Source organism: Diadema setosum, chromosome 14 (assembly GCF_964275005.1).
Source record: "Diadema setosum chromosome 14, eeDiaSeto1, whole genome shotgun sequence".
Classification (NCBI taxonomy): Eukaryota; Metazoa; Echinodermata; class Echinoidea; order Diadematoida; family Diadematidae; genus Diadema; species Diadema setosum.
The window spans coordinates 36191427-36211011 of NC_092698.1; the positions used below are offsets into that span (position 1 = coordinate 36191427).

General features: G+C 40.8%; 1 protein-coding gene across 3 annotated transcripts in view; it reads right to left on the reverse strand.

Moving 5' to 3' along the window:
• LOC140238094 (poly(rC)-binding protein 3-like) overlaps positions 1 to 19585 on the reverse strand; it is a 236303-nt gene that overhangs the window by 15175 nt on the left and 201543 nt on the right. For all 3 annotated transcript variants that reach the window (XM_072318024.1, XM_072318022.1, XM_072318023.1), the window contains 2 exons: positions 14434 to 14550; positions 1444 to 1572 (listed from right to left, as the gene is read on the reverse strand). In XM_072318024.1, coding sequence (XP_072174125.1) covers positions 1444 to 1572; positions 14434 to 14550 — 246 coding nt within the window. The remainder of the gene's footprint in view (positions 1 to 1443; positions 1573 to 14433; positions 14551 to 19585) is intronic.

Here is a 19585-nt window from a genome sequence, read left to right on the forward strand (position 1 = left end):
TATGCACCCATCCTGCTGTGGAAGAAATACGCACCCCCATCCAGTCATGGAAGAAATATGCACCCATCCCGCATCATAGCCCCTGTGACGAGACCCAGATTAAATCACTAATGCCCGCCCTCGTACTGTCGCCAAACCAGGCAGTTGCTGTTCCGTAACGATACGTGAGGTGTTAGTCACTCACTGGCGGTTGCTACATGGCCACCATGATAAATGTGCAGTTTTGTCAAACACCTCTGCTTCATTCAATCATTATACATCTGACATACTCCTGCCATTATTCTCTGACTTTGTGACATGTGATATTTGTTTCACCGGCCCTGCTCGATCTCTCCTTCCTTGAATGATAAAGCTATATGCTTATTGCACTTCAGAGTTTCATTCACTATTCTAGCTACTCTTACAACCACGTTAACATATGGGTTATCATGCAAACTGACAAATCAGTCATTCAGCAAAAGAGAAATAACAACAAATTATTCTATTCTGGAAAAAGAACTGAGAATGAGCAGACCTCAATTTCACACTGAAAACAGAGAATGAAAGATTTGAAGTAAATCCAGCAAGCAATCAAAGGGTGCTCCTTTGACTGAAATATTTTGCCCTCAGAAAAAGGTCCAGCATTAAAATCATGCTTAATTAAAGGCATCACCTAACAATGTTTTCTGTACAAAAAAATAAAAAATAAAAAAATCTGAGATGAATGGTCCTACATGCTACCTAGTATCTTTGACATTGTGTGAAAATAAAGCTATGAAGATTGCATTTGAATGGAATTGGTACTTATATGGTTTGAAAACAAAAACTCTGTGTGTGACCAAATTTTCTATACTCGATTGTTTTCCCTTAAACAGAAGTGCTGGAATTACCTATTAATTCAATATCAGTCTCATAGCACTGTTATACTTGACCAAATGTTTTTTTAGTAACGTCAGTGTAATTTCAAAAACTTTGATATGCTTGAGTGTTTTATTCTTTTTCTTTTTTCATCCATTTCAACATCAAAACACAGCTTGGTCAGCAGAGTTTAACAACCTTTGAAAGCAAGCCATAACAATCCTAAGCAATCTTTCAGCACACATAAGTAATTTCTAACTCAGTGATTATTTCTTTCACATAAAATCTTGATGTCAAGGACCCTAGAGAGCCATCTAGGTGCAATAATCCAAAGCTCTATGGTCTTGCTCACATAAGCGAAAAAAGAAAGGGGGGAAAAAGTGGCTTTACAAGAGACCAGTATCCAAAAGAGAGACCGGAGTTGGGAGAGAGTAGTGAAACAAAACTACAGCTATAATGTGAGAGTTTGAGAGAAGTCGGAAGAGAAGAAACTGTGCCTAATTCAGATATAAAAGAGGACAGTATCTGAGAAAAAACAAACATGGAAAGGATGACAACACTTCTTGGAAATACCACGGAGGGTTCCAGAGTGACCCAGCTACCCACCTCTCTGATGTCTTTGATTTTGGAGCCACCTTTGCCAATGAGAGAGCCGCACTGACTCGTGGGAACGATGAGGCGTAATGAGACTGGGGGCTTGGGGGTTCCCGCTGACAGCACCGAATTTGATAAATCCTGGATTAAAGGATGAGAGAGAAGAGAAAGACGGGAGAAAATGAGATGTTACACGATGACAAAACTTTCACGGCGGAGCGAGAAGGGGGATGCAGAAGTGATGATGATGAAATCGTTCGTTTCTCACCCCCTCCCCGTCTGAAGGAAATGTCTGTCTGAAATGGCATCGCAAACCTACCACATGGTCCTAGATGTCTTGACACCTATTCAAATGTGCCGGATACCTGAGAGATGCCAAGGCAGTGGACTGAGGATACGATCGATATATACTGCTGTCCCACATGGAGAATCTTAAATCATTGTTCACACATACTTCAACCACAGCACTCACATACAAACGTACAGCACAGCGTTCAGGTTATATTATTTTTACGAATGAAGAAAGTTATGAATAATAAAGCATAACCGTAACACCAACATCCAGAGTGGAAAAAAACCCACACTTTATGACATAAATAAAACAACAAGGACTCATATGGATTTGAACAGATAAATTTCCCTACACTCTTCTTTCGGCAATGTGATGTCAAAGAAATCTGAAGTCTCCCACTGCTGCCATTATCCCATAATCATTTGCCACGTGAGCATTTGAGGCTTAATTTCAAACCCTGAATATCAGTTTTTGCTCAAAGTGACAAAGCTTGCAATGCTGTTGTCTCCGAAGTGCAAGGGAGATTGACTTGATGAGAAAATTTACTGGGTGATCTGCATCGCCATCAGCAGTTTTGCTCTTACAGATATGACACTATTTTGCTCTTACAGATATGACACTATTTTGCTCTTACAGATATGACACTATTCTGTCTGAACACCAATCATCTCTGTCAAAATCATACTAGTGGGTCTCATGAAGCTACTCCCCTGTGTCATAGAGGGCAGCAGACATGAATAACATTCATCAGAAATGAAAGGGGAACAAAACTTTAGCAAGGATTTTCATAAAACCTTGCAGACCCGTAATATTTCTATGTCTTTTTTTTCCCTCACTTAATCCTTTTCTAGCTGCCCCCTCCCCCCACCCTTCACCCTCCACCCCACACACACAACTGCCTTCTTCAGCGGAGAGTAAATTTGCTGTTCTTCGCTGGAGGGCTGCTCACTGGGTCTTGTTTCTTTAGGATCGGCTTTCACCAACCACTTATTGACCTGCAGCAATCCCGTGCCTGACATTTCCAAAATTGGACGAAGCAGATTAGTGATTTGCGTGCAGCATGAAAAGGTTGGGTGCATAAACCGGTCCTCTGTAATTTGCAACTATCTGGGTAATCTTCAGTAGCAATCTGCAGAGGCACAGCGGCAGTGGTAGGCCACCATGACAAGCACTATAGCCTCCTGCCCCCCCCCCCCCCCACTGAGGAAAAGGGGGGGGGAGGAGAGTAGAAACATAAATAGCACATTATTTTGATCTTACATCAAGTCTGTGCAGACAGAGACCTGTACTCAAGGAGAACACACCCTTTGCAAACTGTATTTAAGAACACTTCATACAATATTAATATAAAATCGGTTGCTTTAATTTCACGTGGGGGGTTGCCCGATTTTAAAACGCTTGTAGTTGCTGAATGATGGCTATTCAGGCTGTTACAACATTCACTCTGCAGACATTCGGCATTAACATGACTAATTGCACTTTTTTTGATCTCCAAGTAATGAAAATTCGCTGACACCGACATTTGCTCCTGCGACAATTGCTCCAGCCTTATTTTCTCAGAGGACTTAGGGTTAGGGTTGTGATAAGGTTTCAGCTTTAAGTTTGATATGAGGATTAGGATTAGGGTTATGTCTGAGGGCAGAATTATGTTTGGCTTAGCGTGTGCAGATATTTAATGGGAGCAATTTCTGCAGCTGCAAATGTCATGGAACTGAAAACTCAAAGAAATTACACAGGAAAGTCAAGGTGCACCTTCCTTCATTCTCTCCAAGAAAGACTCCAGTGTGACCTGGATGATATTCATAAGATGATTCCAGCACGTTTTGAGAGTACTAAGTGAAATCTTAAAATTCTGTAATGACCAAACCAGAACGGCATATATATGTTGTGGCATTATGCCAGAGAAATTCAACTGATTTCACTCTGAGGAATATTGAGAAGATATGCCGAGGATGGTGACACCCTTTAAACTGTAATTCCACAGTGTGACACCTGGTGGAAGAGAGTGGCACAAAACTATTATGGCTGCATTAGTCTTGCTTCATAGCACTTCGATTGATTTCTGATGTACTCCGAGCATCCAGTGACGTGATGCCGACTCTACTCCACGCCCCTCCCCAGCCATGGCTGTAGCTGCGGATGGGGGTACAGTGATCTAGCTCCGTGCGAGAGAGAGCGAGAAAGCAAGAGAGAGAGCGGCTGTGGAGACAAGCCCGGAGAATTGTCTCTACTAGCCTCCTAGGATTTGGACATGATCATTACACAACAGAACGAGGTCGGGCGAACTTTGTCGGGGATTGAGCTCTTTGGGATACATTAAACAGACATATTCTTAACGACCACAAATTTGTTACTCATTATAGAAAAAAAATCACAGGCAGACATGGTAAAGTACAAATTTTAAAGTATGCTGCAATCAATGCCATTTTCTTCCATTCATTAAAGGATTCTGAATTCTAGTTTGCTAACCATTCATCTATTTATCTTTATTTAGTCCATTTGATTTTCACAAAGGGGTATGCATAACCATATTTGGGAGCATGTTTTTAGATTATCAAAACTATACCAAAGTCTTCATTGTGGAACCAAATCTGCCACAAAACCCACTGAAAGATACATCAATTATACTGAAGTAAAATGAGCAGAGGGAGGACTAAACTGACCTCAATACATCTCATACTCATTTAAGAGAGAAGAATGAAACTGTAATTCAGTTTTCTTACAGACATAAACATTGACCAGGTGAAAAAAAAATGGAATAATGCTAAATGTTTCATCGTCGGTGCTGGCTTACAGTGTTCCAATCGATGAATCCTCTTCTCTTCACCTCTTTTGGTTGCCCTCTGCCCCTCCCTGCTTAATTGCATCTGGGTACTGTACCCCGCCTGCTGGCTACACCTATGTGTTTTTTCCATTTCCTTACCTCGGCTACATTCAGCCAATTTACCACCGGCCCATGGATGCTCTTCTCTCTCCCTGTCCAACAATTTCATTTTCTTTCCCCTCAATCAACCAAAATCTCTGCGTAGAGTGTCTATTGATCCTGGCCAGAGTCATGTATATAGATGCCGCGATGCCCCCCGAATGCCAAGACGAGGGCAGTGCATAAAGGGCAAGAATAGACGCGGCTGGAATTGAATCGCGACGCTGAGGCCTGGCTGTCGCTAATAAATCAATGCTAGTCCTCCTTGTATATTCACATTGATTTATTAATGCCGCGCACCCCTGCCGATAACGCACTTTAGAGCGTATGTTTATTGATTACAGTATTATTTACCTGTATAATGCATGCACATGGTCGCTGCTGCTTTTTTTTTCCCTCCCTGTCCTACCTCCTCGTGTATCCTCATACCCTCTTCCTCTTTTTCATTGGCTCCGCTTTTCACCTGAGCGCATGTAGGGTGAGAATATAAGGACTTTAATACATTCATATGATAAAGACACTCTGCGTCTGAAGGGTCACCATGAATACATGGCCTTGATAATTGCATCCAGGTTGACCTATTGTTCACCAAGCTGCACTGTACGCCCCTGCCCATGGCTGGAGGCAAAAAATGCACACATAGTAATGGAACACACGCAAGGAGACTTCCTACAGATGTAGTTACACACAAAACATGGGCCTCTTTGATCTTCGGTAGGTACCGACACACATCAAGTCAGCCATAGAGGGGGGTGTTGCACTGCTGCAGGAAGAGAAAGATAAAAAAAAAGGGGGGCATCCATGCGCTTTCTGGTATTGCTGAAAAGGAGGCGCAATTCAGCGGTGATGAAATAACATTCTCTCATCGCATTTGGGTTAGGCTGCGCTGCAAATTTATCTCATTTCCCCTCAGGTGGAGTGGAGAGGGAACATACACTGAAACTTTCTGGGAAAAAAAGACGACACGAAATTGAGTGAAAGTACTGTAACTTCCTCATCTTACAATATCTAATTTCTGCGGAGATAAGCAGCGAGAGAAAATAGGATCGGGACCATAGAGGAGGATTGTTTGCCTCCCTCCTTTTATTGAATATCAGAAGATTGTAAGCATTAAGATATAAACAATGATTGGTATTGAAGAGATAAAGGGCAGGATCACTACCTTATCACTGCACAAACTCTAATTCAGCTTTTTATTTGGTTCTTGATTGACTCCTTCCTCCATTAAATGAACATTTTACCAGCAAAATGAAGCAATTCCTCTAGACTGCACTCAGCGTATTCACTGTAATTGTACAATTATTTCATTTGTGCATTTGTTCATTACATAAACGAACATCTACAAACTTTCCTCATATGACATTCTCACGTCGCTGGAATGCTTCAGGAAAACAAACTAAGATTAAAATAAATCTTCGCATCCCCCCCCCCCCCCATCTCCCTAAAAAGAAAGGGAGGATATAAAAGCAAGACCATGATACAGGTTCTGGCAGAAGAATTTTTCTGATATAAAAGTAAAAGAACAAATCCACCACCTCCCCCGAAAAAACTCTCTTTTCAAAGAAATATTTGTCCCTGATTGTTCCCCAGTGTAACTCCTAGACAGTTAAAGAAGGCATTTTTGGAAAGCACTCTCTTTATTTTCCCAATCAATATCTCCCAGTCGAGTGGACGGAGAACTGCACACAATTTATCTACATTTGCAGTGGATAAACATACATCGTCAATGCCTCAGCTAGCACCTGAAATATGTCTAAACATGAAGCAGGAGAACTAATGGAATGCTTGACCCCACCCCCTCCAGTCCCCCTCCCCCCTCCCCCCCCCCCACACACACACCATAGTCATGGAGTCTACTCTGTTCACTACGCCTAGTCATCCCAAGAGAATCAGGTATGTTTATCAATGCAAATGAGGCGAAGAAGTGAGAGAGAGAGATGGGGCAAGAATGAGAGATGAGATGACGAGAAAGAGAAAGACAGGATAAAGGCAGATAGAGAGAACGGGAGAAGAGGCAGACAGAGGGAGAGGGATATCAAGGGAGAGAGAGAGATAGAAGAAGAGAGCTGAAAGGAGAGAAAAAGGGAGATATACTGCAAAGTATGACATTTTCGTGGCATGAAATTTTCGCGAACTGCTACTGGCATTCCATGCATATAATGTAGACAAGAACTTTTGCATGCATTCTAATTTTGCAAATCTTTGGCTCTCATGAAAATAGTGAAATTAAGATTGACATAACGTCGGCTGAGAATGATAAGGGTGTTAAGTTGCCACTAAACCCATAGTGTTCATGACCACTTAACGGCCTTCTCATTCTCAACAGACGATAATATCACAATTTACATGGCAAACAGCTTGGTAGAATTATCTTCACAAGTATAAAAAATGGTCTCAAATGAAAATTGTGATTGTATCTCAACTATAACGACATCGAGGAACAATCTTCTGGATATTGACACAAATTATGGTATGTTATATATGAAAATGCATATGACTTCTTCCTGTGTTTAGTATTTCTTTTAAACCTGATAATAACGTGTAAGATCTAAAGTATCACAAGACATGTACTTATGAAACGTTGAAATTCTCCCACAGTTTACGGCTCTAAGAGGTCATTTTACAAAGCTGTAGTCATGACACTTTGATTTAATATACAATGTAGTATGATATGATTTCACTGATCCTGAATATGAAACACACTAAAAAAAAAAAGTCTTTTTTTCTTCCCTTGATGATTGTTCTGTCCACCCCCTTCTCCCTTTTCTCCTTCCTTGCTTTCTCTCTGCCAGTCTCCCAAACTCTCACTTTCTATCTCTCTCTCCGACACACACACACACATACACACACACACACACACACACACACACATACTGACACACTCTCTGAGTACCGGTACATATTAATGTTGAGTTCAGGACAGGTATGATGCAGCTCCACTTCTCACCACATTGCATCAAATGTGACAATCCAGAGAAAGCTAGTGTCATCTCAAGGTTGTGACACATATCCACTAACAACCAGGCAATTAATTTTCACACTTTATAGGACACTGCAAACCAATACACACACATACACACACACACACACATGCATGCATGCACACACACACACACACACACACACACACACACACACACACACACACATACAAGTCACACTCATACATTATCGGTACACATGCACAAATTGAAATACAAACCTTTCTTCAATTTGATCACAGAAGCAGTGCTTTGGAACAGTCTGCCAGTCTGGGAGCAAGACTACAATATTCAGTGAAAGTGGGAATATCTAAGGTCTTACCTCAGCAGATGATTGGTCAGTTTTAATCACATGAGTTCCCCTCTCCCTCACCCACTCCCCCCCCCCCCCCAAAAAAAAAGATAAAAAATAACTGGCATTACCTTTGAATTTGTAGGCTCTTCCCCATCCCATGCACCCTAGCAAAACCATAAGAAACCCTATCAGCTTAAGATGTGAAACAAGGCCCTGGAGTGGTAAGGTACCTTGGGAGGGTTCTGTTGACTTTGAGAAGGAAGAGCTGAGGAATGTGAGAAGAACCGGATTGCGGACACCACAAAGTGGGCCAGAGTACCACTGCCCTGCGAGACCCCGTTACCACCAAACGCTACCATCTGCTCTTATTCCCCACATTTTAGCAAAGACAACATACATACTGCCGGCTGGTCACATGGGTGCTGACTTTTTTTTACTCTCGCTCTCTCCTCTTCCTTCTCTTTCAATCATACTGAACTTTCGGTTGTACTACAAACTAAAATGTTTATTCGGAAACCGAAACCATGTTAGAGATATCCGATAACCCAGTGATCTGAATTCAGCACTACCAATCTTCTTCTCATTGTATCACAAAAATTATTCTTTCTCCCCTCTCAATCTTCTTCATCATCATGGACACATCATTACATCACATCACAAGGCCCATATTTTTTATTCTTATATTTTGGAGGTAAATTGTCAACAAATTTCTTTTCCAAACGCTGACTCCCGCTCTCTTTCTATCTGTATATCCTCCTCCATTTTACCTTTAATCTTTAAAGGACAAGTTCACCTTCATAAACACAAGGATTGAGAGAATGCAACAATATTAGTAGAACACATCAGTGAAAGTTTGAGGAAAATTGGACAATGGATGCAAAAGTTATGAATTTTTAAATTTTTTGTGTTGGAACCGCTGGATGAGGAGACTACTACAGCTTGTGAGTCATATGCGTACAACAGTATAAAGAAAATGTAAAGAAAATTCAACATATTTTCACTTTTTTCGCATAATAAAAGAGCACTTGACTTGCCTCTTTCTAAAAGCAGGGGGAATAATATTACCCATAACATTTGTTGGTAACGAGTCGGGGGAATGTGTACTTTTTTCAAAAGATGAAATTTTGTGAAATTCTCTTTATATTTTCCTTATATTGTTGTACGCATGTGACATCTAAGTTATTCACACACTGCAGTAGTCTTCTCATCCAGCGGTTACTGCACAAAAACTTTAAAAATTCATAACTTTTGAACGGATCGTCCGATTTTCCTCAAACTTTCAATGATGTGTTCTACTAATATTGCTACATTCACTCCATCCTTATGTTTATGAAGGTGAACTTGTCCTTTAAGCACACACACATACAAGCACTGGCTGATATGAATGTGTCAGTGTAACCGACAGGGAAGCCCACGTCTAAATCTTATCTAGTACATCCACAGCCATGGTCACATGGCATGGTGCCCAACACTTCACTTCCAGCGCCCTCTACCAAGACTTGATAGGTGACCCACTTTCTCTACCACAACCAGACCAGATATAAAAATAGTACACATTGTCCGACCCTGACCTCTTTATCTGTCCCATACACCAGGGCCCCATCCCCACCCCAATGATGTTCTTTCAACCGCTGTATTGGTACCTGTCTCCTCCTTTCTCTCCCCCCCCCCCCCCACCACACCTCCCCACCCCCTACCACCTTTCCTCTAGCCACAGGAATCGGGCCAGGGATCATCTTGAAATGTTTCCAGCAGTTAGCATCCCCCATTATCACCCCACTAAGTAGTTCAATTAGCCTTTCATCAAGGCTTTTACTAACACAAATACCTCATGCAGCTACCTATGTAGGACTTTAAAGAGGTACACAACTACCAACTACTGCCCATCTGTGCATCTACACAGGTCTACCATGGCTCTGGCTCCTGCAGATCACAGCAGAGAAGTGGGATCTTGCTAACAAAAGTAAGTATGACTGATCCAAACACTTACACAAATTTGACTTTTAACTTCAAAATTCACCAGTTTGGGTGGATGAAGAAAAGGTGATCTGTGTAAGGTGATTCAAGTATTTGGCAAAGGGGCTGGAAGAGATGACAATCTCCAGCAAACGTGACCTTTTGTCAGACCTATCTCACATTCCTCTATCTCCCAGAGGCATGACCCTCACTTACTCAACCTACACGTAAATTTAAGGGAATATGATTGCAATGTACAAATCATATTCATATTCTTCTTGGTGAGCATTAAGTGTGTGTCTGCGTGTGCGTTGCGTACATACGCAAGTTTTCTCTAAGCTCTTTGTCAACGAATTTATCTAACTGAGCGAAAAACTCACAATTATGAACTGGAAGATTTACCTTGTTGGTCCTCATCTCATTAGATAAATTTTGTGCAGATGTCTTGCACTTCTACTGATGGCTACAGGAGCCATATGTGCTGCAAGATCAGCTTTTTGGGGGGCTGAGAACCAGTAGATGGTTAAATCTGGGCCTTGAGAGATTGTACACAGCTTTGGCCATAACCTTGGCATAACCTCGTAGAGCTCAGACAATGTATAATTGATTTAGGCAAACTACTGAGGTATGTGCACTAAGCTCAGGGGGAGGGAGAGAATGGGGGGGGGGGGAGTGGAGAAAGTTATCCCAGAATAAGCTCCAGGGTTAGGGGTTGGTGTGCCCTGGAGCACAGCCTTCAAACACAGGTCACAAAAGGCCTCTCCCTACCCCAACATACTTTCACACACATGTGTGCACATAATGAAATCATGGCACTGTTTAGATTTGTTGGGTAGCAGGCATAGCATTCTTGAACTCGGACACTGTGCCAACAACAAAACAGAAAACAAATCATTTGTGGCATTTTCCCCCTCATGAAAACATAACGGTATGTTCGTTTACGGAAAAACAGTTCATTTCTACGAAAAACATAGACACATCCGTAAGATGAACTGTCAAATTAAACTTCCATTTCCAGGACAGATTTATCATCAAAAGAAGACAGAATTATTTAAAGGAATAATCTTTTCACATTAGTGAATAAGAAGGCATTGGTTCCATTTCTAAGTAATACTATCAATGAGAAAGAAACCCATACACATCAAAGAAAGGATACGCATTGGTGTATTCTTTGAACAGTTCCCTTTCAAAACCATCAGGGTTTGTAGATCATTTCAGTTTTGTCCCATTGATTTTAACTGCGTAGGCAATTCTCTAGTCGCTTTGACACTAAAAGCATTGCACATGCGGTAGTAATTTCATGTCTGTCTTCACTTCAGGGTCAAGATCAGATGGTCGGCAACTTCCTAGCAGACCCAGAAATAAAATTATGTAGAGATTTTTCCTTTTTCTCCTCCCATCCTTAAAAGGGAAAGATAGGAGTCGAGAGTGAGAGGGAGATAGATGGAGGAAAATTACTTTTGATTTCACAAAACATTCCTGCCCTTGATTTGATCAGAGCGAGACTGGTGGGAATCGCGTACAGTTGGGAATTGTCGAATTATACCAAGAGAGGGGTAAGACGGAATAGTGAATTTCTGTGTGGACGAGTGCAGACATCAAGGCCAGGTTCGCTCAAAGAACCTTTAATCTCGGCCAGAGTTGTCACTGATCCTCTCTTCATCTTTAGTGGCAAGGAGAAGATGGAGAGGAAGGAGAGAGAAGAAATGATGATGGGATGGAGAAGAAGAAAAATGGAAGGACAATCATAAGATTGATAAGAATATGAAAGGATGGAAGAGAAAAAGGGGAAAAGGAAAAAACACCCAGCAAGAATTAGAATATACTACAGAAGAGAGAAAAGAGGTTGGGGAGGGCAATCCTTATAGGAAAAAGAAGAGGAAATAATAAAAGATAACGATAAAAATGATTCCTATATACCCCCTTCAAACTTCGTTTGACGGGGGTATAATAAAGTAGGTAAAAATGCAAAGACAGCAATATGAGAAGGAACTCGAAGAGATGAAAGTTGAGGGGAAAAGAACTTGGGGATGAAGTAGAAGAAAAAGAAGAAGAGAAGAGGAAGAAGATGAAGAAAAGGAGAATGAAGATGAAGGAGGAAGAGGGAGTCAAAGGAGAAGGAAGAGGAAGAATAGAAAGAAGAGGAAAGAAGAGAAAAAAAAGAATGAGAAGAGGATGAAGGAGGACAAGGCTAGGAGAGAGATGATGGAAAAAGAAGGAAGAAGAAGAGGGAGCTGGAGGAGGAAGAGAATGAGAAGAGGAAGAAGATGGAGGATGAGGCTAGGAGGAAAAAGATGAAGAGGGAAGAAGAAGGAGGAGGAAGAAGAGAATGGGAAGAGGAAGAAAATGAAGGAAGAGGAGGCAGTAGGAAGAGAAGGAGAAGAAGAAGTAGAAAGAATAGTAGCATTATTATTATTATTATCAGTAGTAGTAGTAGTAGGAGGAGGAGGGGGAAGAGGAGTAGTAGTAGTAGTAGTAGTAGTAGTAGTAGTAGTAGTAGTAGTAGTAGTAGTAGTAGTAGTAGTAGTAGTAGCAGCAGCAGCAGCAGCAGTAGTAGTAGTAGTAGTAGTAGTAGTAGTAGTAGTAGTAGTAGTAGTAGTAGTAGTAGTAGTCGTAGTCGTAGTTGTAGTAGTAGTAGTAGTAGTAGTAGTAGTAGTAGTAGTAGTAGTAGTAGTAGTAGTAGTAGTAGTAGTAGTAGTGGTAGTAGTAGTAGTAGTAGTTGAAATTGGGAAAAAGAGAGTAAGTGAAAGGAACAGGAAAAAGACATGGCAAAGATGCAACACTATTTCGATGTGCCTGTAAGACACAAACATGGAGATAAAAACTATCAATCATTTAGCATGCAAAGTGGCTATCTGTCAAGTGTCAGGGAAGCTGACCTCCAAGAAACATCTCTCTTGTCACACGAGGGTGCCATCATTCGGCCAAACATCCCCGTCTGCGACAGCTAAAGGATGCCTAGCCCTCGAGTAAACAGCCTTCTTGCTCTGGAGACAAAGCCATTATCTGGAGACCTTCCAAAATGTATTGACCTCCCCCAGTGGCCCTCAAAGCACAATGCTAATAACTTTGAGCTTCTTCCATTTTTAGTTGAGGGCCTGGTATTACTAAATATCTTTGACAAGAGTTATCTGTTTTATAAGTTTCTAAATGCAAATGGTCAACGCTGATGTTTTTATTATATTTTGAAGCAGGAAGCAACACTTTGATCTTTCTCGCAGGGACGTATTTTTTACACCTTTCATAATCACCCTCTAATGCACTGCACTTCTTAATGGACAATTTATAAAGAACAGCAAGAATATTTCACACAACATGTTATACTGTACATCTGCACTTTGTCATTTATGGCTTGTTATAAATCTTACAAACTGTAATTGTGACTTTGCCAAAATGATGTTAGACTTTCTAGATGTTTCTCTCGCACTGAGTCATAATTTTTGTTTTTCAAAGTCTGTTAGGGCAGACATTATCAGTATTTGGAGTTTAATATGGGGAATATATATCGCTCCAATACCCAATGCATTGCATACATACAATTCTACAAAATATATGGTCAACATGGGGTTATTTCACGGAAACTGATGTTGGTGCAGACGTAAATCTTTAGCCAGCAGCATTATCCACGATAATTGTCGATGATGTCATCTTTGCCAAAGGTCTCCTAAACACCGTAAGAGACAATTTGGACCAAACAAATGGACTTCCTAACAACAGTCTTGACTAGGGAAAGAGACTACAAACTAGGTACTAAAATTATGGAGAGACGCTGAACTATCATATATGCTTGTCAGCATGCTGAAGATTATAACATCAAATGTACATCACCATTTCCCATCCCCTTCTTTCATTTTCTCTCTTTGACCTCCCCCTTCTTTCTCACTCCTGCTCTTTCTCCCTCTCTCTGTCTTTATTTCCCTCCCCTTCTTTCTTCTTCTAACTCTTTATATTCCAGGCACTTCCATAAATCATGTTAGATGCATTGCAAAGTTGGGCTTGCTAACAACTGGCTTCCAAGCGCACACAATCATGGCATTCCCTCACAGAGCGCATTTTTGTTCATTACACACCACTTCCAATGTAGTATGATTGTCACTCTGTAATTTCTCTGCAGAAATCTCTACACACCTCACCTGTGACTGCACCAGGTACAAAATTAATACTTACACTCATACATCACAATCCTGCCACCTGCAGTCAAAATAGAAGAATTAAGACCCCTCCCCCTTCTACTGTGTTGACTTTTCAGGTATCCGTGCCAAGAATTTTTTTTTTTTGGTTGTAAGTGAACTTATGTCCCACTTGCCGAAAACATCAAAGACTTTTCTCTTGGTAGCACAAACAAAAAATCTTGATGTTGCAATTATCGGCATGAATGATATACAGATGTTTCTCATTTTAGACAAAGATTATCATATGAGAACACATGATGACCAAATGGCTACAACAGAGGAAGGCAACATTTTGTGGGGTATTGTGAGAGCAATGACATTTTGTGTTATATCTCCATGGCGTTGCCACGGCGACGGTGATGGAGACAGGTGTGATGGCTTACCTCATCAAACTTTCTTGTGATGAGTTTGAATGCTGTGTTTATTGCTTCTGGTGAGCCTGTGATGGTGACTATCCTCTCCGGGCAGGAGCCGTCTGAAATGTTTATCCTCGCCCCACTCTGCAATGAGTACAAAACATGAGCAGAGAAAATGAAAAACTGTAGGATGAAGAGCGAGAATACAAAGGTTGATATAGATAAACTGCCACACACAATCAGCACACTGCACTGAGGAACCAGTAATCAGTGCATTTTAGCGACCCAATGGTTTCATTTTTCTTTCATGCATGCAAGAACACAAATGTTACTACCCTTTAGGAAAGGAGGTCATTTCTGAAAAAAAAAAAAAACACCCAAAACTTGGTTCACAACATCTGTTGAAAGAGCATACAAATGGAGGAGGGAATTTTCTTCTTTTCCAAATAACTGGCAAAATATCGAATCCTTGGATGAGAATCTGTGCTTTTGGTTTAGTATTATATCTCTAGCCAAATTCTGAAGAACACTCTTTACAGTGCATCCGGCTGGGCCCCACACAAATGAGATTTTCAGTATACCCGAGATTTGGTATTGATGATTATTGAGTGTAATGGGACCCAAACTTCAGTTCCCTGGACATCACATGACCTTCTACTGCCGCATTTTTTTTTTCGATACACCTTGCAGTAGAAAGATACCGCTCGATACCGCTCCCTTGATCTGGTTCCCTTGTCATACCCCCCTGAGATCGGGGTAAGATGGTAAACTCTCGCAGCCTGTTTCTAAGCTAGTTTTACAAGGTAGACCCTGCTTTGAACACGAGGTGAACAATCTGAGAGCCGTCGCAAATGCCGCTGACAATGATACAGAGCTAATCTCATGGAAAATGCATGCGAAACCATTTACCATGCCTTCACCGCACGCTTCGGTAAACCAATCGAGTTAAAGTGCAAGTCAACTGTGGAGACGACGTCCAAACGTATAAATGAACACTAAATGAGGAGACTGAATGGCTAAAATTTGATCCAGTCGCACAACTTTTGTGTTATGATCAAGCGCTAAGAAGACAGTAGGTGAAGAAGCAATATAGCAAGCACCTAACCAGTACGACTATATCAAATGGCAACATGCATATTACTAGTAACAAGAAAAATCAGAAATGATCTCACTAGGTACGTGAAACTGTCTTAGTAAGCGAACTTGTGACGTACAATGCCCTAGCTGCATGTTTCCCGTAATGATTTGCAAAAGTCAGGCACGATACATTTCAAAGTTGATGACGATCTTCTGCAGGAAGGAGAGTACACATAACACTGATGGCAGAGTATAAACCTATGGGAACCAAAAGCCCACGTCCATCACAGGTTATATCTACATGGGGCTAATGGTGTGCCATGGCACTAAATTTGATACCACAAATGGATGTAGGAAGAAATATCAAGCAAGCACTGATATTAAAGCGACATCTTCACATTCTTACAACGATAGGAAGTGACATCTAAAACTACTGCAAAACAGCTGGCGACAGAACACACCATAGGATAAGAGAGCAGATAAAGTCCATAAATTAACCTTTAGTGTACGAAAGAGGGTTGATTGAAAAAAAAAACACCAAACAGCTTTGATATCAGGCTTTACGGAAAACAAAGTTATTGAGAAATAATCTGAAACTGCCATCCCAAGGTAAAACAAGAGATAAAGATGAAATCCATGACTAGAAAGAAATCAAGCTGTAATATTCTGTCATGGTGATGGAGTGGTGGGGGCCTGGCCAGAGGCAGCCAGTGGCCGGGGGTTGTTAAAAGACACGAGATGCCTACAGGAAGAATCTATGAACGGAAAAAGGCGAGAGAATGAATGAATAGAGGTATCGTGGTGTTTCCTTAGTCGATGGATTTAACCCCAAGAGAACTGGTATGCTTTTGGACTAAGATGCAGTATACTATCTCCAAGGGTGGTATGACTGAATCTTAGCAACAGATTCCAGTGATGTGGCACTGGGCGAGTTCTCCATTCTCCATCTCCCCCACAAAAAAAAAAAGAAAAGGAAAAAAGAAGTGATTATTAGCAAAATCATGCTATCTCCACTTAGCACTCAGGAAAAACAATTACAAAATGGTAATATTTCACTAAAACTGAAGTTGCATACTGATGTGGAAAAAAAAAATTGTTGAGAGTCTGGGTTAAGGCTAAAGCTTGTCATTTTTACGAGTCAACGGAAAGCTATGGTATGATTGGAACAGGGTGAAGACATGTGCATTGGCAGAAACACCATCACATCTACCGCATCCAATTCCCCTCCTGAAGAACTCCGCCAGCATTCATTTTCTGCTTAAGTGGACAGTATCATTAACTTAACACATTCCTACATGCACATACAAGTACTCATGTTAAAAGCATTTAATCCCGCCCCATCCATCCCCCACAAAAAAATAAATAAATATAAACCTTGAGGGACCATGTACTTTTTCTGAGAGCACCATCAAGAGTCATTCATAATCTGCTACTTTTTAATTCAGATGTTACCTCTATCAAGTAATATAGTGTATTATATGATAAAACCATTGGTTTCAATCCATTCTTTCAAATTGTAGAGAAGAGATTATTATGCGAAGTATGAGATATCCTGTTTGAGTTGTTGGCAGCAATACCATCTAGTCACAATTTTACATTCAAATTACTGCGCATCTCAAAATATCAAGGTAATTACACAATATTCAAAATAGATCTTCTGCTTGTCCTCGTATACAACTGGGCTAATTAGGAAGAATAGATAGAACTGTGGTGATTTGATTCGGAGATCCACTGAACTGCCCCAATTACCTCTTTTATCATGAAGGTGATAGCTCTGGGTAACACAAGAAGCAACTGCTTGTGTGTGTGTATAGATTCATAACTCCCTGAAGAGATGGGGTGAACATCACCCATCGTGGGGCAGGATGCCCAACCATGGCTGCAGGGGCATCAGAAAGTCCGCATATCCCCCCTCCCCCCTTCATGTGGGTCACGTCCATGAAAACAAACAGTCCGTTATTAGGTGCCAAGGTAGGAGACAGGGGGTGTAAATCAATAAGTGGAATGTCTGCAGTGACATCCCTGGCGCATGATGAACTAACCCTGTATGACAATGACATAGTCACTGCCCAACGTTCAAGTACATTCTTACCAAGTCTACGGATAATGGAAATATGCTGTTGTCTTTGTATGTTCCATAAATATGTTGGCATGTGGATGTGAAAATATATGCAAAAATTTTCTACTTTTAGTACAGTGTCCTTTTTCAAGGTTCAAGGTTTTAGGTTTACGTAATTGACTATGCCATAGCTACATTTGTACCTACATTCACACTTCAAAATCATGGAGGTTTCAAAACAGTATCAGGATTTAAGCATATCAGAAAGCAATGATAATATTCCCAAATGAGGGAGGTTATTCTATTCATTCTAGCCAGGTCATCAAGAAACTGACAAATCTCAGGAAGCCTCCCGCTGGTTGATTCAGGGAGATATTGCAGATCTACTGTGGTGACTTGATCTATTTCTATCACCCTAGAGAATTATGCATGGTAGAACACCCCATCAAACAGGCGCAAATGTAGTTGATCAGTAGCAATCCAGTCTAGAAGTGTGTTATCATTCTGATTGCTTGCAAATCAACCAAGGCATCAAATTCTCTCCTGAGCTGCAATGAGCCCAATTCATTCTCCTCACCTCTTCAAATAGAGATCCGGGGCACTGGAGCTCACTTGCAAGATATGGCTGGGATATAAGCTCTCGGAATGCTCATTGACTACTATGTAAATGGGACATGGAACGTAAGTAGCTGGCTTTGATCTACTGTCAAATTGCCCCACTTCTACAGAATAGATTGACGTGCACTGTGACAAGCGGGACGCTCCGAACTGCAGTCCATCAAAGTAATACCACAGCCTAGATTTATAAATACAGAGGCTCCGGTGATTTATCAACATGACACGTCAAGACCAAAAAACTGGGTTAAACACATTACTCTGTAAAATATGAAAATTGATCTGAATCACTTCAATACCAATAATGAATAGTTCATACTGTTTGATATGGTGCAAAGCTGCTTATTTTGGCCAAAAACAAAGCAAAAAAATAAATAAAAAAGGTCGTAAGGAGGACATTTCATGCAAAGAGATGATGCTTCTTATGCAAGACACTTTTACTGAAGACTAAGAGTTGTGGGCAAAGTAGAACGGAGATTGAAAAATAATTCTGGCATTTGATTGATTACTTTCTTAATCTTCCCACCTCCTGAGATATTATTCATACATCCATCCCTTTTCCTATTTGATTGAGGACACCTCTTGAACCGAGCAATTCAGCCAGAAGTGATGTAATCAAGTGGCGTCGAGGCGTGAAAGTTCTACCGTAATAGCGATGACCACTGCTGCATCTAACCGTGCAACGTGCAAAGCGCAAACTCTACCGTGGGCAAGGCTGCCCCATAAGAGCATTCTATCAATGCCTCATGGAATTCCTGCTAAGATGCAGCACTCCTTCTAATCTTGACAGCACGGAATTCAGATACATTACATTGCTAGATCTATAATGACAAACTATGCCAACAAGACATCAACCACCGTTTGAATGATTTAAAAAAAATTCAATGATATGTGGGGGGTTTTTCCCCCATGGAAGTGTATGTTGCAATAAACCTGAATACATTTTAAAGGGTGTGTACAGTTCTGGTCGAGGTGAGGATTTAGCTTTTAACATTTTGCGAGATATTCAGAAACCACTCTATGAGATGTCAAAGAGCATGCAGTTCTAAGGGGTATCAAAAGTTTATTCGATGAAAATCGGTTTTGAAATGGCTGAGATATCCATAAACAAGGTAAAACAAAGAGATCCTAATAAAGTTGTGGCATGTCGCCTTTCATTATTAGCACTATTTTTTTTTTGAAATCTCAGCCATTTGAAAACTAATTTTCATCAAATAAATATTGAATCCTTCTTAAAATTACATGCTCTTTCATATTTCATAAGAGGCTTTTCATTATCTCACTTAAGAATGTTCAAAACATGAATCCCCACCTCAACCAGTACTGTACAGTCCCTTTAAAAACCTAGATGCTATGAATTATCTTCATTATTATACACATCTTCAGTGACACCATAATTGTCATTACTTCCATCTTTTTTCTCTTGAA